At 34.9% G+C, this 21,997-nt stretch overlaps 1 protein-coding gene across 4 annotated transcripts; it reads right to left on the bottom strand.

The window, feature by feature from the left end:
• Positions 1-599: 599 nt before the first annotated feature.
• LOC148875851 (MLO-like protein 11) lies at positions 600-17,140 on the bottom strand. 4 transcript variants are annotated; one of them, XM_088965503.1, is made up of 16 exons: positions 15,939-17,140; positions 15,358-15,601; positions 12,940-12,997; positions 12,516-12,754; positions 12,270-12,386; positions 10,947-11,007; positions 8,825-8,919; positions 7,384-7,458; positions 6,081-6,166; positions 3,595-3,644; positions 3,273-3,313; positions 2,501-2,671; positions 2,368-2,403; positions 1,941-2,008; positions 1,784-1,844; positions 600-1,285 (listed from the first exon to the last, which is right to left on the bottom strand). In XM_088965503.1, exons 2-16 carry the CDS (start codon positions 15,481-15,483, stop codon positions 893-895), a joined length of 1,677 nt encoding a protein of 558 aa, XP_088821629.1. In that variant the 5' UTR covers positions 15,484-15,601; positions 15,939-17,140; the 3' UTR covers positions 600-892. The 4 variants fall into 4 exon arrangements, with proteins under 4 accessions (XP_088821629.1, XP_088821630.1, XP_088821632.1 ...); XM_088965504.1 differs by having other exon boundaries at positions 8,825-8,916; positions 15,939-17,022; XM_088965506.1 differs by lacking the exon at positions 15,939-17,140 and adding an exon at positions 14,510-14,597.
• Between the last annotated feature and the right edge of the window lie 4,857 nt (positions 17,141-21,997).

Here is a 21,997-nt window from a genome sequence, read left to right as displayed (position 1 = left end):
ATATGGCTCCAGATGATAATTGAAGAAGCTCTTCTCTTTTTTTTTTTAAAAAAAAAAAAAAAAAAAAAAGAAAAACTGAATGAACATAATAAATTTTGTACTTTGTACTCACCTTGAAAGGGTAGCAACTCCTGAGTGTGAAATAAGTTCATCGAATGCGGGTCCGTGCAATTTGGGGTCTTGGAAGGGGTGATGGAAGGGATAACTGAACCTCCTGCAATTTTTAAGCACGAAGAAGTGTTTATGAACCATCATTAACCTAAACGGCAGACCATTCAGCTCAGGAACAGTCCAGGCAGCCAATAACCCTTAACCTGGTCTTTGATAAAAAACCATTGACTTGGTTAGCGACCCATTAACCCAGACAGTCGAATCATCGACCCATTTGAGCTGGATAATGGTTTTAATTATTTTTTTAATTTTTATTTTTTTAAATTGGAATGGGCAGTCTATTTGAACCGGACGGTCGAATCGCTGATCCAGAAACCAGTGGCTAAAGCAGTTCCGATTCCAGGTCAGTTTTTAAAACCTTGGCACGAAGTGGCCTTCTTAAACTAGAATTTGCATTCTCACATGCAATCTGGTGAATTACAAAGAAGTAAAAACAAATTCGTATGATCATTCCTTCAATTTTGGTGCTTGAATTACAAAATATGATACAAGAACATGAAACTTTTTCGACTTGAGTGCCCTTCGTCCCGACATGTCACCTCCCTCCCAGTATGCCAAAAATATAGGTGCTCATACTAAAACTTCTCTTTTTTACATCTTCGAATTAAGACTTAAGATCTTCAAGACCTTAAAGCCAATCTATTAGATCACAAATTCTTTATACATTTATAAACTAAAAAAAACCTTATTATTCTAGCACTCATCAATGGAAAATTCCAGTTCATTTATCTCTTCTAACTGGCATTGATGAGGATCTGTGAAATTCCTCCTGTTGAAGACCCAAGGGAATCGTAGATGAGTGAGAAGCTGCATTTCGAAGAAGGGGTGTACCAACCCTGCTAGAGGTTTCGTTGGAAACCACTGAAGGACTCGTTGTAACAGTAGGTGCAGGTTGTAACTCAATTTCTGTGTATGTACCCACGGAAGGGCCCTCGAGTGATTCGGGATCATCATCTTCGTCAAGGGAATGCACTGTGCTTGTATCTGTGTGTATGGTTGAATCATCGGTGAAGCCCTTAAGCCTCCGCCGCCGCCTCCTTGCTTCTTTCCCCCATCCATGGATTGTCTCTCTTATTCTTTGAGGGATCAAGGCTGCCTTGTAGTTTGTCCCCATCTGGAAAGTACATATAAGATGTAACAGGATTTTTTTTTTTATGATTTAAAGAAAACAGCAGAAGTGTGCTATGTTCAGTCTTCTAAATGGTTTAATTTCTGCATCAAGTATGATTTGAAGCACATCCATTGTTCTTGATCTTCTTTTCTTTTAGCTCTGAATGGTAATCCATTGTTCATAATCTTCAGTATGATCAAGGAGTTTGCCATAACTTCCTTTCTCATCTTTCCTTTTTCTTCTTTTGTTTTTCTTTTATGTATGTGTGCAAAATGGAGGCAAAGCACAGAAGGTGAAAAAAACAAGTGCTACAGGTACCAAGAACATATAAGGCTATTGTAACCATTAGAAGATAAATGTAACCAAGCTCTATTTATTCAGCTGAATCTGGCTGTAAGGGGCCATAATTACATGGATCCCACCTCTTAGGAGCTACCTTTTTATTTGTTGAATTCATAATTCAAAATTGGAATCTTGAGTAACCATATGGATTAGGAATACCTGAGTAACCAGCGCGTACAATGGCAAGGTACTGTAGCTGCAGAGGAACTGCCCTGCAAACCTACGAGGCAATAGGAAGGAATGTGAGGCTCGCACTTCAAATGTATTATCAATTTGAGTCTTAAGAAGTAGAGGTATGTCTAGGCTAACTGCATACCCCAAAATCAACCGTATGTACACCAGCGAGTGATTCTTAATAAAGCAAGAGTCGTACCCGAACTGCCACTGTAAAATAAATCAATGAAGAGAGTAGCTTCAGAAAAAACCTGCAGATACACTGGAACTAATAGGAAAAAAAAAGAATATCTGACTCTCTATGTTTCCTGTGCTTCATGATCACTTTTCCATTTTGATGGTTCTTTCTATTGTGCTTCAACTATAACAGGAAAATGGAATACTCTTTTGCCTTTTGTTTTCCTCTTTTAGGGGGGATTGGGGGAAGGGAGTAGACCGGGTTTAACCCAGAAAAACAGGAAATTAATTTCAAGTCAGTTCCTATACTAAAGACCGAGAAGGAAAAGAGAAAGAAGCATATAAATCTCATTTAGAAAAGAGAACCAAACAAGTCATAGAAGAGAATGTACCCAGAACCAAAAAAATGAAGCCAACTCAAACGCATTCTGCACACAGAATTTTAGAGGAAACGAAATTTGCCCTTAGTTCACAGTCCACAATGGCAAATAAAAGGAATTTTACATAACAACAAAAGCAACCAACCTGGAAAAGAACAAAATGGATCAAGGATAACAATAATTCTGGTTTTTTAAACCAGAAAAGATCATCTCGAGGCCTTAGCTTTGTCTCTGTTAAAAATCCAGTTATGCCTGCATTCTCTAAGGCCAAAGTTGCTATAACATGTTGTAACTTTGTACCAACCAGAAGAACAAGCTGCAAAAGAGCATAGGATTCAGGATAATGTGATCAGACTCATGAGAGGCCAATAGCATATTATTCACCTCGATATTTGTTTGCTAATAATGCAAATGCAGGCCATGTAGGTGGTTAGGATTCTAAGTTTATTTAAGCAAGTTATTCTGGTTTAGTCCCTTCTTTTAATATTTTCCATTTTTAGTCATCATCAAAGCCTTATCCCAACTATATAGGGTCCGTTATGTGGAATCCTATTATGCAATTCCTTTCTGTTTAATGGATCCTGTTTTTAATCAATGACAAAAATTTTATTAAGTGAGAAAAAGAACGATGAGTCAAGCCAGAGCATTATATATATAAAAGGTTCCCAGGTCCCAACCTTCAACTCCAGATGGCATTTTTCCTTACATTTTGTAAAGTTTTACACACTAAAATACTGTGTACTGTATTAAAATATGTTGGAGTGTTGAGCCTCTCAATTTTTTTGCTGGTTATATGCAGTATATGTTCTAGGTGCATGATTGTATAACAAAAGTATTCCCAGATCCAGATCCAGCACCAGCACCAGGACCAATGTGTGTAAAAAGAAGAAAAAGAAAATGATAGTATGACAACTTACAGTGATGGGAATGATGGCTATCCAGAAATAGAGATTAGACCCTGCATAAAAAATATGGAAATCAAGAGCTAGGTATATTGAAAACTAGTTAAGTATATTAAGGTTATTGATAAACCAGTAATTACATCCAAAGAAAGTAATAATCTTGGCCATTGGCTATTGGCAATTGGGCAAGTCAAGGAAACACTTGAACTATATGTTTGTCATATTGTCTGGGACGAGATAAATAAGCTGATTAAGGAACAAAAGTAGATCTTCACAAGTAGTATGAAACATCCCATTATTAGAGACAAATGATAAAAACTTATGTTGTATGACTTACCTTTAATATTAAACAGCATGAATGCAACGACAAATCCCCAAAGTGGTGCACTGCAGCAATATACATAATATCCAGGTATTTAGTTGGCCAGGTTCGAATGGTCAATACTAAAGATTTGAAGCAGCCATTCTTACAAGTAAAAAATGTGAAGCACATGCAATATAGTTGAGCTGCAAAATTTTCAATGGGTTGAGATGATAAACTGCAATACAACCAACAGAGGAAGGGATATGCTACCTTGAGATAGAAATAATAACTGTTTGTGTAGAAATGGAAAAGGGTGGACAGAAGGAGGTCTCTTCTTTTTTTTTTCTTTTCTCTAGGTGGGGAGAGATGATTAGATTGATTAAAATCCAAGTATGTAGCCTCTCCACTATTAGAGGAATCACTCTGCATGCATAACTCAGAGTGCCAGGAAAAGAATCTTCATTTTCTACTTGCAGAGTGCACCACCACTCAGAGAAAAGAAAGGAATCTTCTTAACAAACTCTTACAAGCCCCAACTTTCCCACCAAACAATTGAATAAACGCAAGACTTTACAATAAGAAATGCCAATAGAAGAAAAAAAGAAGCTTAAAAAAGGAGTCTAATGGGCTAAATGCTAGTTATTCACACCTCTTTCCAACATGAGCTAGCTGGAAAATCCTTACTGTGGGCTCAATTTAGGATGAGCCTGGGCAAAAGCTTGTGGTGTTGGCCCTGGCATAGAGGGTAGGCCTACACCAATGGGTTGATTAATGATGCATGGAGGACCTGCATTGCCATCTTGTATCAATATAGTTCAACAGGACTAATAATAAAGGACTCCTGATTAAAAGAGAGGGGACCAGGGGGGTTAAAAATACAGATACCCTCCAAAATTTTTGCTAGACCTAAGCATGTCCAATCTATATCAGAGGTCCAATATTGAGTTCCATATTCCTCTGAAATAACATCACCAGGTTCAACTGAGCTAAGCAGAACTCAGAATCAAAAGCCATTTTCTGAGTTGACAATTCACTCAATAGTGACTGTTGATAGTGACCAAGCAGAGCTTTTACATCCAAGAGAGGATATTTAAGGTTCCTCCTTTTTTTGGTAAACAATGAACAAAAATCCATTATATCATTGAGAGTTTATATTTCAACTGTTGGGATTCACATATGAGTAGTGTATGGAACAAAGAGAGTCCCACAATGGAAAGGAATGAGAGGTGCAAGGGACTTATATAAAGAATGGCCCATAACCCAACAATGGTATTAGAGCCAAAGGTTTGGCTGGGCGCAAGTATTGAAAGATGCATGCGGCAACTCCCATGACTTTGTGGTGTTCCCCATGGTTGAGTAGTTCGCAAGAGTGGTTGGTCTCCCATGATGAACCCACCAATGGAAATGTGCTCCCATGGTTAGTTCTCAATAGTCGTGGGCAAAGGGCTCTTGGATGGTGTGCATCAAGCTTGGCAATATGATAACAGCTTCCATTTGAGTGGGAGTATGGAGTTCCCAATGTGAAAGAGACTCACACATGAGTAGGGGTGCTCACGGTTCGGGCAACCGAACTGTGGGCCTTTTTTTTTGAACTGAACCGGTAGTACCGGTTTTTGGAGAACTGGTAACCGGAACTGAACCGAAACCAGTCAGTTAACTGGTTGACTGGTTCGGTTAACCATCGGTTTGGTTCACCGGTTTTTCGTTTTTTAGTTTTTATAATATATATTATAAAAATATAATAAAAATATATAAATATATAATAAAAATTTATAAATATATATAAAATATTATATTTTAAATAATAAATAATAAATAATATATTATAAATATATATTTAGATATAATGCATATTTATTAATTTATAATATATAAAATATATATAATATACATAAATATATAGAAAATAGATAGAAAAACATGTATACCGGTCGGTTTGGCTAACTGCCGGTTTTTTATATTGGTTAACCGAAACCGAACTGGTACCTTCAGTTTTTTAACAACACCAAACCAAAACCAAATCAACCGGTTCGGTTAACTGATTTTTCAGTTTTTTTTGCTCACCCCTACACATGAGAGGGAGATTGATGGGATTCACATGTGAGTAGTGTGTGGGATGAAGAGAGTCCCACATTGGAAAGGAATGAGAGGTGCAAACTTATATACAAGAATGTCCCATAATCCAATGGCTTAGGTTTTTGGGTACGTGTATGAACCCCCTGGTTTTGGCAACTCCCTTCAATGCACAACAAATACAATCCAAGAACTCCAACCACCAAGAGAGGATATTTAAGGTTACTTCAAGATGTCCTTGATCACCATGTGGACAATGGTTGTTTATAACAATTTACAGAAAACAAAAATTTTGACTAGTTGAAATTACATAAGCTGTGTCTAGTTTGATATTAAAGATTCTTGAAATAAGCATATAATTAAGAAAGCAGAAATGATCTAATTGCTTAAACAATCCTCTATTTAGAAATTGACTGGTTAACAAATTACAACAAACTATAACTGACCTCACACCAACTATTCTTTGGAACTCTTCTTCCATAGAACGAATCATATAGCTGTGGAAATCATATTTTGATGTGAGGTGGTGGTTCTGCCGGGAAAAAAAAGGAAACACACTTATCAATAAAGGGTAATAATATTTGAACATCCACATATAGTGAACAGATTTGTTCTTTGCTAGATATACAGTTTCATTATATACAAGACCATAATAATGCAATTAATCAAGTTGCAATTGAAATATGATCTCAACAAGGAAAGGCATTTCTATTTTTTGGTTATTAGGGGCTCCTTGAAAATGTTTGGATCAAAACATGACTTCCAAGCTTAGTTATAAATTAGTATATGCACCCAAAGTGCCAGGAACTGCCAGTGCCACATGCTAAAAGGAAGAGACTCAGAATGTTAGAGGTCAACTGAGCATTTGGCTTTTTGCACATTATATTGTATCAATGAGCAGCCCTCCAGGGTAGACTTATGGCCATTTTTTTGTGTTGGTTGTACTTATGCTGTTCATGGGCTTTCTATGTGGTAGTGTGGTACTTCATCATGGACTCTATCCAAGCATAAGAACTGGAGAAGAATTGATGCAAGTCCACAAGTGTGAGTTCAGACAGTTCCTAGTTTGTCTATATATGTGGATCTCTGTGTTTATGTAGTATTCAAGTAAGGTCAAGTTTAACTGTTATTTAGATATTGCAATTTCTTAGAGAAGTTTTTGCTTTCTTCAAGCACCGACTTTATATTTTCTTGATTAATTGATAGATGCAATTCTGTGTGCTTTCTGTCTAGATTAGGGGTGATCATTTCTAGCCCAACACAGCAAACAATACGTGCTTAAGTAACACATTTAAAGAAGTACAAAGTACAATGAATAATTTCAAAATCTTAATGTCTTTTCAACTTTCTGCAAATAGTGGTTGTCCAAATATTATAAACTTTAAATCTAAAATCTACCCTAGAGCCTAGGCCGGGCTTAACTTTTTGCAAATAGGCCTGAACCAGGCCCAAGGGTTGGGCTAATATTTCAGGCCCGGAGTTTAGGCCCGGCCAAGCTCAGGCCAAGAATAGAGCCTGCTAAGCCCAGCCCAGGTTTGGCATGACCTAGCCCATGATCACCCTAGTTTAGATTACTTGAAGAAGGTACAAACCATATTAGGATATAAGGAAATCAGAAATAAAGGATAAAAGAGGCAAGAACCCTTTTATTTTTGAGCAATATTTCTGAGAAATCCAGATATAAAGCATAAGGGGCTTAATAAACTCATAAGCTGGACATATTCTTCATTCTGTAGGTTTATTGTATACCATGTTGAAGCCTTTGCGGAGTGTCAGGTAGTCAGAACGAACTACCGAGTGACCAAATTGCCGGAAGAAACATGTCTGCAAAAATAAGAACTTTAAATTAATTACAAGTATTTATATACAAACTTAGTATTCCAGAAAACGCTTTCAAATAGAATAAAAGGTAGAATGGAGATGGCTTTAAAAGACAGCAAGCAAACCCAATGAAAAAATATAAAGTATATGATGGGAGATGAGTCAAAAGGGAAGCTTATTTTTCTCCTCAAGCCACCTAAATGGGTGGCTAGTTTACACTGTTCTCCAATGGCTACCAATAGTTCAATTTCTTAATTCTCAAAATATTTTGGCTATGAGTTAAGATTCCCATCTAAATCATGCAGAATGTCAGAAGTTGCAAAAGGGAGGAGAACAAGAGGACAAGTAAATAAATGGTAAAACAAGAAAATCTTATAGACAACTTTGACTACCATGTGACTTTAGATGAATTTATGCTACTCCACAAGTGCCAATAATTGAAAGATAAAATGACATAAAAACTGGGAAGAGGTGCCCTTTACAAATCAACAACCCAAATCAAATTGAATACCATTGCTCAGACAGTTTCATAAGAAAACAAAAAATAACTTTGTCTATATAGCAAATCTACTTTCCTTCTTATTGAATACCAAAACATAACCAAGTTCTATTGGACAAGATCTCAATAAAATTGAAACACAAAAACGTAGGAGGAAGAGTTTTGAAAGGTGAATAAAATTAGGGAGTACTATATCCCCTAGTTTACAGAAAAATATGTTTCTACAATAGGATGGAACAAAGATTCTTGACCAGTTGCATAGAGAGTTCAAGGTGCCAAGATGCTCAACCATTGACCAGTTGACACAAGAAACTATAGGATACAAAGGTGCAATTTCACATGATTTCAGGTCACAACCCCAAGGCATCCACCCTCTCACCTGCTCACCATGTTAGTGTCCATAAGGAAACTTTGATCCTCTCAGTATCTGGAAACTGTGCTTATATTGGGGGAAGGGGGATCTAATGACCGAAGAACCAAGAAGCAGAAAGTTCTACCAAATTCTTTTTGTTTTAAGCAAATAATTGACATAGAGAAGATGGCAGCATGATATATAAATAAAAACCCAGGCAAGAGATACAGAATTTAAAGCAATTTCATTTTTGAAGCCCTTTTGAAATAGTCACTAGATATCTATATTTATTTCTACCCAGCTATTAATAAGATGAAGCATATTGAGGTTCAAAGTTTTTCATCAAGAAGTTAGTGGCAGACTTGCAGTAGAGTAGACTACATGCTACACTTATGAGTCCTCAAAAGACCTTGCCTTTAGGTAGCAAAAGGCTGATACATGAATCCTGTACTACCAATCTGTTCTGATCAGTGCCATGTCCATTGTTAAATTTTACAAACGAGAACATAGGTACTTACCACCCAAACAAGAACCCTGTTTCTGCTCCATGGATTTGATGTATGAAATTTTACAAATGTAGATTGCCTTTGCATCGTCAACTCTCTTGTAACTTCTGTAGCAAAAATGTAAAATCAGTAAGAATATGTGAACAGGATAAGGTAAAAAAATAAAGAATAGAAAACCAAATAAGTTATGTAAGTTCAACAGTCACAAATTTTCTATTAAAGTTAATAGCCTATTACATACTATGTAATTATATCTTTAAAAAGTACAAGTCATGAACAATACCATAATTAATCCATATATTGTTAGGGTATGGGCTTGCTATTGGATCATTCAACAAAGATTTTTGAACAACCAAGGAACATTCCATGTGGCAAATTCGTTTACAGCCCAAAATGGCCCCAATGGTTCCTCTAACTATCCTCTATTAGTGGGGGAAAATTTAAGCCTCAAAAGCTATGCTGTGTGTCCAGAATAAACCATTCCTTTCAGGGAATTTTAATATTAAAATAATGAAAGCTTCAAGGGTCAATATTACCTGTCTTAGATGATAAAAAAGGTGGGGTACAGTGTTGATGTGGACAGAAGGATTGCAGAGGTGGCCAATCACAGGTTCCCTAGTTCGTGGATGGCTCAGACAGTTACCTCACCCTCCATGTGGTAGAAACATGGCAGGCCATGTAGGGAAGTTCCCTATTTAATCCAAGTAGAGAACCTTTTTCCTAATTGTTAAGTTGAATTTATTTTTATTGGAAACAATATTAAAGGATGCATTAGTACAATAAACTAGATAAGTTACAAGTGTCAGGAGCATAAAAAAAGTCCTATAGGCATCCCAAGCCCAATGATGGATTTCTTTCTGAAACACACATTAAAAGAAGGAAGAACAAGATATAACCATCCTGCAAACCAAAGAAGTAAATGGGGACTGGAGATGGGGTGTAGCAGTACCCCTATTCTTAGTAGAGGCTATATTTATAAATTTTTCAATGTTACCATGCCATTTAGAAGTTTGATAAATATTTTATTGTAAATATCTGTTACCTAGTGTATACTCATGAAGGCTTATGATAAACATAATTTTAGGTTTCATTTAAAGAGAAAAGAACATAATTTCAAGTCTTCTCCTAACAAAGAAGAGAGATTTACATAAAACAATATCACCAAAACATTGAAACCAACAATATTATGACACCTATAACAAGATATCAATGAGTTGAATTTGATACAGATTTGCTTCAACTTGAACCTGATTCGAAACCCAGTCAGGTCAAGGTGGGTTACCACTTAACCTGACCCATTGACATCCCTAGTTGAAAAAGTTCAGCAAAGATCCACAGAAACTGGGGGTTGACTTCTTGGCAGACAACTTGAGATCCTATTGAGCAAAAATCTTGGAACTCCAAGAATCTTCACGAGCTCTCTCGCCACATTAAAATGAAATCAACAATACCCTCAAAATAACTTCACCTTACTTCTTTCGATAAAAAAAAAAAAGTTAAATCCTCAAATACCTAAACCTTGTTATTGTTCCTGAGAAACTGAAGACAGATTTTTGTTTTTCTAATCTCTTGCTGGTTACTGATTAAAGCTTTGCTCAAAAACAAGAACCGATAAAAGACCTATTACCAACATAACCACCCATCTCTTTGCATTGTGGTAATTCAAGATAACAATCCTTGAATTGTTGGTTCGATGAACAACAAGAATTTAGAACAGAAAAGTATTCATATAAATAGTTATAACTTCAAGTACAAATCAACATATAGTTATAACATTAATACCAATCTTATGTTAACAAAATATTGATCTAAATTTGCTTCTGTTATGTAAACTAGTTATTGGAGAGAAAGAGAGATTTGGACTACTCACACAATAGTTGAAAGGTAGAAATTAACAATTATTTTTTCCATACATGTCTATTGATTTTTTTATCAGCCATACATGTCTATTGAATTAATGATTACTCTCTTTTTTGTCTATGAAACATGAACCTTAAGAGGTATTAAATGGGCGTATATTGATCTCATCCAACTAACGATCTGGTTCTAAACTTAATAGTTCTTTTTCAATTAATTTTCCATCTAGATATAGAACTTGCATGTCATATTCCCATATTCCAACACTATTACTTACCAGAAATTGAATCATGCTGGTCCATATGAGCCTCATCTTCCCACTTCCTCCAAGTATGTATCTGCCCATGGTGTCAATACACTCATTATACGTGAGAAATAAACAAATAAAACTAATAGACATTTTTCTCTGTTTAAAATGTGTATGCTTATTAGTAATATAGTTAACTGCACATTAGGAAGAAATTAATACATTATCTCTTACCAGAAAATATTTTGACAAGTTATACATTAAATTTGATTAGATAATATCCATCAAAATACATTTTTTTATTCCAACTTTCCATTTAGAACAGAAAATGGAAATGCATAACAAATGATAAATCAAAACATTAAGGTCTTTTATGAAAAAACTTCCTTAAGGTTTGCCTTTATGACCAGAAAAAAAAGGCTTTGCCTAATCATATATGGTAGTAGAAGTTACTTTGTTACAAGGACAGTCAAGTAGTAACACTATGACCAATAAGAAGCAGAAACTTAGGAGCCTAGACAAGAACGTGAGCTGCTTTATTAACAATCATCAAACCGCACATTCTTAGCTCTTAGGCCCAATACACACACCCAAAATCCATTTTCTTTGGAATAATTTTTCTTGGTTTCTTATAAATGCTGGAAAACCATATTAAAGGAAAATTATATAAAGATGTAATTTAAACCTTTTTCAGGTGCAAGCATTGAAAGGTTTCATTAAACAAAAAACGAATGGAGATATTACAAAAAAAAAGGAAGCTTATAAGATAGATATACAAGCTCCTGAAGCAATACTGATTCACTGTACAAAAAATGTTTGATCACTATCCATACAAGCACATATGATATACAAGTTCCTAAGGCAATAAGACTAACAGTACATTATTCCCCTATTGATTAGTGGAATTTCTTGTCTTCTTCCATAGGCTTTCTCCAAGCAATTAACATTTTCGTTGTTGCAGCACTTGGTAACTCATTCTGTCATCTTTATTATTATCAACTAGTTATCCTGAAGGATGCAAATTTGCTCCGAATTTCTCTCCTAGTGGCATCTTGTACATTGTTTAGCAATGAAAGATAAGCAATATAACGATTATGTTCTAAAACAGATTGTGCAACATCATCAATCATTCAACATGAATTCGAAATTAAAATTATGATAGTATAGTCTACCTATTGATATAGTGTAATCCTAAACTTGCAAAATTTAACGGGAATTAGACTGTTGGATTGCAAATGCACAAGAGCAATATCTAACTAAAAATTTTGCAATCATTGCAACTTAGAAATACCAGATCAGAAGTATGTACAAATACTAAAAACACCTACATAACTAATTTTAATGTTTTCTGACCTTAACAATTGCCAGTAACATTGTTAAGCAACTGTAAGATACATGTGTTATTGCCATGACAAAGATAAAACGATGCAGCTGCTCCAAACCTTCATATGAAACAAATGGCTCATGACCCTGCATAATAGAAAATCCAGAATTAGACAAGAAAGCAGCCAAAGAGAGTTAATATGTTAAATATCAATTATCAAAGTGCTCCCATAATTCCAAGATCTAGTAATATTTCAGATGAATTCAGTGACATGCCTCTTTACAGGTATTCTGGTTCAAACCACTCAATATCCTCCTAAATGAACGATGAAGAACGTAACTCATCAACAGTTTACGGTCCTTAGAAGAATTATTTTCAGTTTCTGTATCTTCAACCTCAGACCTGGTGCATGGGGAGAAGCTACTGTCATAGAACTTTGATTGAATGCAAATATTCGAGATCATGCTTGAGGTAGCCGTTAGAAGGAGTGATATAAATCCCAGCAGCATCAACTCTGTAGAACGGAAACCAAAACAATGAAGCTAGAAGAAAAAGTAGGACACAAAACAAGATGGAGATAAAGGATTCATATCAAGACAAACTTCCTATTTGCAGTGGCAATGTTTTCTCATAATGCATCATAAAAAATACCTCTAAATATGTGAACAAATATTATTTTCTAAAATTAATACCACATACCTTCTTTCATTTTCTCCACAGCTTCATATAAAGGTTTTCGATTGGTTTTCTGCAACCACTGAAGTCATGAAACATCATAAATTCACTTGAAAAGAAACACAATCCAGGTTAAATACTAGGAAAATTTGGAGTTATCAGACACAATTCAGAAGGTAGTAAATGAATGAACTTTGTGCAAAAGCACAGCTTTGAAAAGTGAACTTTTATAATTTGGAGTGTCTACAATAGGGAATTGAAAATATGATGTAAAGTACTAATGAATATAAGATTAAAGAACAGAATGAGTAATTTGATATTCTGACAAAATAATAATGTCATCTTCTCTTTTTCTTCCTTTCTCAATCAATAAACAATCATCCCATTTTTAAAAGAAGAGACCTAAATCTTTCATATGTAGCTAATACAGTGAGCATGGATGCCTCACCACCACAAGGATTTGTTAAGGTGAATTTTGATGGATGCTTGTTGAGTTACTTGAGTAGAAATTCTTTGTATTGGGGAGCTATGTTCTGGGATAGCTTCATTTGTTAAAGTACTCTGGTTGATTGTAGGGGTGCAACTTGGCCTTTTGTCAAAATTTTCTCGGAAAAAAGGTTGGCCTTTTGTCAAAATTTGAATGGGCCCAACCTGAAGGCCCGAACTCAAAGCAGTGTAAAATGTTAAGTTGGGCCAACCCGAGTTGCACCCCTAGTTGATTGGTTCCCTGAAACTTATAATTAGAAGAGATTATACAAATCCTCTTCATTCAATAAAAGCATTTGATGTTGTTTCAAAAATAAAATAAATAAATGGAGAAATAAAGAAGAAACGAGGTCTTAACTCTACTAAAGAATAAATAGTATCTCCCTACCTTAAAAGAGGAGAAGTATTCATTTCTTTTTCCCTAATCCCCTTTAAAAGAAGGAATATAGGGTTTCTGTACTTTTTTTTTTTAATAAAAATTAACTTATTTGATGTTGTTGCGAAATGCTCAACTCAACTCAACTCAGCCTTGACACAAATTATTTGAGGTTGGCTATGCTGTTGCTAAATAAAATAAATATGGAAGAAATCTGGGTTCAATTCAGTCAGACATAAGGAGAATAAGAAGTGTCTTTCTACCTTAAAGGGAAAATAAATTCTTTTTCTTGAACTTGTTGAGATATTCTAGCACAGATATACTTGTCAATTATCAATCAGGGGTATCTTTGTAATTTATGTACTTCATTGTAAAACCTAATGAGATGGGTACCAGCCCTAATTTTTGCCTCTCTCAATTCTTTCTTCTTTTCCCTCTATTTTGTCTTATCTTTTTATCATCCTCTTATCACAAAATAACCCAAGGGAACACACCAAAACTTGCAACTTGGTATCAAAGTAGGTTTCTCACTAATCACTAGTTGAAACAATTATAGCTGACTAGTCAGCTATAACCTTCAATTAGAAAAACCTTGATACTGATCAAGCAAGATTTTAAACGAAATTCCATGTAAGTTTCAAGTTAATTTAAGCAGTCATGATATTTTTTTGGTGGATTTATCCTTATAACTTATGTACTTCACTATAAAACCTAATGAGATGGGTTCCATACCCAAAAATCGGCTCTCTCTCAATTCTCTGTTCTCCCATCTATCTTTTCTCTTCTTCTCTTTACAAAATCATCCCAGGACACACCGAAGCTGCAACTCTGAAATGACCTTATTAAAAATACTCAAAACATGTATATATAGGTATTTGCAAGAAATGGAAAATGAGTCGTAAATCTAAAAAGCCTTCTTCAAGGAATCAAGGGTGTAATAAAAATCTGAACAGAGAAAGGAAGTAACCGTAACACCAATATTGTAAACTTGCCAACCATCTTTGCCCTTACAGCTGGAATGATTAGTAGGTAGACAATTGGTTTCTATACCTTCCTTCATCCAGCTAATGATGAAACACCAGATGTTAAAGAATGTTTCAGTAAATCTAATTGTTTTATTTTTCTTTTCATTTTTTTATAAAATTTCACAAACTGGAGTTCTCAAAATGATGTATGCACCACTGGCTTCCCAAATTTACTCATCAGTGAAACAAAAATTGAACACATCGGAATAAATGCAACTTAAAGCAGATACCATCCCTCGGCCTATTATTTTCAATCAAACTAACACTTGAATGTGTGTGAAACTGACTGTGTCTTATGCATGCTTGTGTATACAGTATCTATTTAGATGAAGTGGTATTCTTTCTTTCATTACTTTTTTTTTTCCATTTCCATAAAGGATAAGAGCTATAGTGGGGATGCTTAAAGCCGTTCCCCCATGATGTGATAGGAAATGTAATGATTATATGAGCGAGGAAATCCTCAGCCTGTTGAGCAGAAAAGCATGAATCGAATAATGGAAATAATTGCATCCAAACAGAAGCATAAGAAAGTCTCACTCATGCATGGCCACTTACAGAGCATAACCGATGAATGGAACGTTCCACAAGCAAGGAAACAGCAACAAAGATCGTCAATACAGAAGCAACAGACCATGTTGGAGTCAAGGCCAGTGACCGCGCTTCTTTTGCATCATCTGCCATCCCAAAACTCGTTCATATACCCAAGGCTTCTATTTCATAAATACCAGTATACCACAGAAATCTCCTGTTCCGGTAGGAAACTTTCACGGAGAGGCTTCAAGATGAAACAGCTGGCTTCCTAGATTATGAAACAAAACCCATATTAGAGAATACAGACAGTACATTTAAAGTGAACACTCGCAAAATCTCGCTCAAAACAGGGTCCGGGATAACAATTAGTCATTCTCAAAGGTCTTATTTTCTCTTTTTCTTTTTCTACAATGATAACGAAGAGAGGGAATGCAAAAACAATAAAGGAAAATAAGAAAAGAAAAAAGAAAAAGAAAAAGATGGGATCTCGCCACTTTTTCCTTTGTCAATCAGAAAAGAAGAAAGGAAAAAAAAGAAAAGAAGAAATGCCATAGAAACCAATTGACCACAAAAGAAAGGAGAATAGAATCAGGATAACTCCAAACCTTTCATAGGAAACATTTACTGCATTCAGACTTGTCTAAACCATTTTCTGCCACCGACTTACTGGACTTTGGAAAACGGCCAAAAATTGTAATTCCATTCCATTTAACGTGCTTTCAGCAATCGGTCACTCTTTCCTTTCTTTTTCCACCTCTAGCACCGCGGTTAATCCTCAAAATTGGTCGCTGGGAAATCCAAAAATGAGCTGATGGCTGTTACTCGTCGCCACCTAAACTCTTCTGACAGTCGTATTTGATAGTTTCTCTTTCATTTTTCGATAAAAAAAGGAGGAAGAGGAGGAGTAGTACTTGTGCTGTAAAAAGGAAAATAAAAGAAAGTTGTTGAACGGCACAGTCCCTACTTATACTTTCGGAAAACAGAGGTTGAGCTTTAGAAAAGATCCTCAATTTTCTTGAAACGTATAAAACTTACTCCATCACTCACTCCTAACATCCTCAGATCTACTCCCTCAAAACACTCGGCAGGAATACATCTGCTGATTCTCCACCGGATTTCTAGGAACAATGTAAGAAAATTTTCTAAAACTCTACGTATCCAAACCTTGCGAATCTTAATTGCATGAGAGCTTCCGGATTTCTTCCACAGAAACTGCTATTCCATTTTTGATATTCCAGTCTGTACAAACCACACCGATCTCCCTATTCGATCAACCAAAATGCAAACACCTTCCAACACGCATCATCAAATTCAGAGCTCGAGAGAAAGACTTCGATTAACCGTAATCAGTAGCAGTAGCGATATTTCCTCACGATAGAATTTTCGAGCTATAAAACTTGCCGGAATTTTCTGTAACCAATTGCAAAAAGAGAAAACAAAAAACGTAGAAGCGTCAGAGGGGGACTTTGAAGCACTCTCTCTTCGTTGCCGAGGTCCTCTGTTCGTTCCTCCCCTATGCTAGATGTAGGTTTTCTTTATTCTTCTTCCTTTTTTTTTTTTTTTTTTTTCAGATGTTGAGTGATGGTGCTGGAGCTGAATCAGAAATCTCGGAATCTCGGACTCGCATAGAAAAATGGAAAAAATGTGGTTTGTCTACAGAAGATGGGAGAGAGAAACTGCTGACTGAACCCTTTTATAGTAGTAGTAGGGACGATGGAAGTGAATGCGGGAAAGCAGAAAGAAAGAGAGATAGATGCCAAAAAGGCTCCGGTCAGAAGCTGGCTCTGTTGTCCCCCTTGGCTGGAGTAGAGTGTGTAACCGTGGATCTGTAGTATGTACTTTGAAAAAGAGAAAATTGGTTAAATGGCATTTTTATAATTCTTTAAGAACTTTTTCTCACTTTTCCTTTTTCACTTACTTTTCCATGGAACCAAACATATCCTTTTACCACTAATTCATGCTGAACAGAAGTGGGGTGGGGTACCAGTGTACCACCGTACCAGGTAATTCATGCAGTCATGACCCATGATATCCGGGCCGGATTAGTAGGGCTTAGGTTCAAAAAACTTAAGAGTCGTACGAATAACGGAACGAAAGGGTAAAAAAAGAAAGAAATAAAGAAACTACTTGTATATACTCTGGACATTTCAAAACAACTTATACAGCGGAGACGCGGAGTGCCCCCGCAATAAGAATACAGAATACAACAACACATTTTAGTAATTTTATTCAGGCATATTTAATGTTAGTTATTTTAATAAATGAAGCAAATTAATTTACTGTTACTTAATTAGTTGTTTAATTAATTATGGTAAATCAATTAATTATTAATTTAATTAATATAATTAAATACTTAAATTAAATTAATTACTCAAATTTTAAAACAAATAATTTTACAATTATAACTAATGACTTTAAAATAATTAATAAAATCTTAAAAAATACATTTAACTAAAACATATTTATTAGAGGGATTTGGGGAATGGGGGAGGTATAGGAGGAAGTAGTTGAATTCTTGGAGATAGAGATTGGGAGAAGAGGAAATGTTTTAAAATATTAGTTTGCTTTCATTCCATGGATTTCGATTGAGATGTTAAAGAGGTGTAGATGAAAAGGCTTAGCTTGGCCAAAAAATTATAGGCTTGGTCCTAAGTTTTGTCTTTACACTTGGTCTGGTTTTGGCCCCACAAATTTTTACCTCAAGCTTTACCCCAATATGTAGCCTAGCTCGAGCTCACGCTAGACTCACAAATTTTCAATTCAATGTATATAGTTTTAGACCCAACTCCAAATTAATTTGTGATTGGGTGGAACCATCTCCAACCCGATAAGAATTAGGACAATATCTCATGAACCGAAAATCGAATTTACCCAATTAGTTTGGGCCCTTTAGGTTCAACCCGATCCATTGACTAGAGATGCAGATGGATCGGATTAGATTCGAATAAGGTATATCCAAATTGATCTAACACTATTAATTGTAGATCCAATCTAAAGATCCGATCGGATATGATAAAACATGGGTCTGAATTCGAATCCGATGAAGAAGTCAGATTTTCGAATCTGACCCAATTTGATTTAATTTTTTAAAATTTAATAAATTATTAAAATATAACAATTTAAGTAAAAAAAGCAAAAACTACAAGTATCTTTTCGACTATTTTCATCCATATATACATGTTTTTATAAAAAAAAAATATAATAAATTTACAAATGCAATATAAATAATATGTTTATAATTCGTGACTAGGTGGAATAGGCTTGGACCCGATAAGAATCGAGACAATATATCAAGAATAGAATCCAAATTGAGAATAATAACAATTTTGTGGCAATATTATAATTACATGTTGATGGCACTCTTTTAATTACATAAAAACTAAGTATCATACGCATAACTAAAAAAAAAGGCAATGATTAAAATTCAAGGAGATAAATAATGCCATTTTTGTGGCACTTTTGTAATTAGCAAATGCTCATGAATATCATACATTGGTTTTTACACGAGAGTTAAAGAAAAATGGTGGTTTAATAAGGTGAGATTGGGTTTCACACTTTGTGTTGGTGCCATGGTAAGGTTATGGAGGTTGGTTAAGTCTTCAAAGGTCCGAAGAAGGCGATGGGAAAGAGAAGGGACGTGGGGAAGAGAGAGGAATAGAGGAGAGAAGGGAGAGTCCCTTTCTGAGAAACCCTAGGTCAAGATTATCTCATATCTTGTCCCCCTTAGGGAAAATCTGTTCTCCCTTTTTATAGATAGAAATCCAAGGCTATAAGGAGAAGGATTTAAAATGATACATTTTCTGTTAGGAAAGAGAATCTTTTCTTTATGTTGACTATTAAGGGAGTGCTATTGGGGTTTCACCATGTGTCCAGCGAGATCCTTCGAAAACAGTCACTTTTCTCTTAAGGATTCTCATAATCCATGTATGCTACTTCCTTTCGTGACCATTTTAAACCGACGTGGCATGAGTGATGTCATTATTTACATTGCTCGTTTTTACTAGGCCCACGGGATGTCCCGCCACGTGTGTAATTTAAAGAAGCACGTGTTTTTGATATTTATTCCCGATCTATAGTAATTTCGTACCTGTTCGAAGTTCATCACGAGTTTGTGCGTGTCTAAAGCTCATTGCAAGTTCACGCGTGTCTAAGATTCATCGCAGATCCACGTAAACCAAGCTCATCGTAACCTATTTCAGGTATGAGTTCATTGTATATGTGCAATGAGTTATGAACTCATCACAAACGTACGATGGGTTATGAATTCATCGCAGGCATCTGTATAGTGTTGGTTTGACACCCTCTGTACTTTGATAGTCTTAGTGACTATTATGTACCTACACTTTGGTTTTTACACACGCATCTCCTATTGGATTTTACATGTTGGTTTTTATATTTAACATTAGGTTTTACATTTTGGTTTTTACACATGCATCTCCCATTGGGTTTTACATGTGGGTTTTTACATTTAACATTGAGTTTTATGTGTTGGTTTTACATTTAAGTTTTCACACGCGTTGAGCATGTGAAGATGAATGGAGAAGAGCCCAAAGATTCCATTTTGTGAATTCTAAGGGCTCTTTCTATACACCATTTTCCTTGTTAGTATGTACTAGCGGAGGGGCCCCTACATTGCAGGGGCTTGCAGAAGCTAAATTATTGTATAGAAAAAATGAATTTGCAAAAGGTGATTTTTTTAATTAATAGTTTTTAGGAAAAAAGGATACCAAGATCAATTTTTTAATAAAATGAAACAATAAATAAATGAATAAAATTTTCAATTTTGAAGTCAATTTAATATAAATAAATCAATTTTGTTGTTAAATAAAGAATACCAATATTTTTTTTCTCAATTTCCTAGCTGGGCTTTGGGCTTTATATGGGGGTTGAGCTTGGGCTCAAGATCTAGGCCCGATGGTCTGGCCACCCAACCCTGGGGTGGAGACAGGGGGACCCCAAGGAGCCATGGCCCCCTATGGCCCAACAAATCCCCACTCTTCATATATATTTTCCCACTCCCCCACTCCCCACCCCACTAATCCACTTAGATTTTAGCCCCCCTCATAAAAAAATTCCTAGCTCCGCCCTTGCCCAATGCAGACCTAACCTATTGATAGCCTTAAATTATTAGGCTTAAGGAGAAAGAGAAATAAATTTTTAGTAAAATAAATTATTAACTAATTGAATAATTTAGTAAATCAAATAAATAGAAATCTATGGATAATAATTTACTTAATTTTGTAAAATAAATAAATTATTTATTTATTATAATAAAATAAATAAATTATTTATTTATTATAATAAAATAAATAAGTAACTATTCATTTATTATTGGGATATGACTAGTTCAAGTTATCTAGAACCAAACCTGACCCATTGACAACCCTAAATATTGGGTGCATGTTGAATTAAATAAATAAAAATTATGGATAATAATATATTTAATTTAATAAAATAAAATAATAAATAAATAAATAAAATTTTTATTTTCGAAGTCAATTTAATATAAATAAATCATTTATGTTGTTAAATAAAGAATACAAATCTTTTTTCTCAATTTTTTGGTCGAGCTTTAGGCTTTATATGGGGGTTGGGCTTGGGCTCAAGATCTAGGCCTGATGGTCAGGTTATGTTCAAACTTGGACTTGAATATGTTCAATTGATATAAAGACAAGTGAATAGGTTTAATCCCAATCCTAGGGGTGGAGCCAAGGGGATGCAGGGAAGCCATGACCCCCCATTCCACGTACATTTTGGCCCCCCTCATAAATATTGGGCCCAAACCTACCTATTGATAGCCCTAAATATAGGATTGTCAATGAGTTGGGTCTAGGTCGAAACCGGTTAGAACCGAAACCGACCCAACATGAAATGTTAAGGACCTAGACTAGATAGGGTTTGTAATTTTTGGACCAGAATGGAATCGATCGATTCTCGAGACAATCGGGTCAGACCTGACAGACCCGATTATAATAAACAAAAAATAAATATTTATGTATAATATATATTAAATATTCTATATATATATTTATGTATAGTATATATATAATTTATTTATTTAATATATTATACATTATGTATAATATATATTAAATGTTCTATATATATTATATGTATAGTATATATAATTTATTTATTTAATATGTTATACATTATATATATATATATATATATATATTATATATATATATATATATATATTCTAAACTGATAGTAATTGGGACCTTATATCAAGACTCGGAATCGACCATTGGTTCCAGTTCCTAGAACTAGAACCCGCCCAATAGGTTCGGGTCCATCAGGTTCGTCGGGTCGAACCCATCCCATTGACAATCCTACCTAAATATTGGGTTCAAGGGGAGAGAACAATTTGTTAGTAAATTATTTCTAAATAAATAAATAATAAATGTCTATTAAAATCTTTCTCTCAATGTCAAACATCCTTTATTTTATTGATTCATAAATAATTTATTTAATTTTATTAACTAAATAAATGCTTAAAAAATAATGATAGAATTAATTTAATAAAATAAATAAATAAATAAATTGATGAGGGCGGATTTGGCACTCCACTGACTTGGTGACACATGGCACTTCGGAACAACTAGTTGACACCCGGAACCACTTAGGCAACAACTTGCCTTAGCCAAGTTGATGGTGTTCC

This window comes from Nelumbo lutea, chromosome 1, assembly GCF_056320005.1.
Source record: "Nelumbo lutea isolate HS-2025 chromosome 1, American lotus-T2T, whole genome shotgun sequence".
NCBI lineage: Eukaryota > Viridiplantae > Streptophyta > Magnoliopsida > Proteales > Nelumbonaceae > Nelumbo > Nelumbo lutea.
Note: the sequence above shows the minus strand (reverse complement) of the source record. Positions and strands in the feature narration are given on the sequence as shown.

Coding starts and splice junctions, on each gene's coding strand:
- LOC148875851 (XM_088965503.1), bottom strand. CDS start 15,483: ATGGCAGATGATGCAAAAGAAGCGCGGTCACTGGCCTTGACTCCAACA. Junction 12,998..15,357: donor CCATTCATCGGTTATGCTCT/GTAAGTGGCCAT, acceptor TCATGACTTCAG/TGGTTGCAGAAAACCAATCG. Junction 12,755..12,939: donor TGTGGAGAAAATGAAAGAAG/GTATGTGGTATT, acceptor TCCGTTCTACAG/AGTTGATGCTGCTGGGATTT.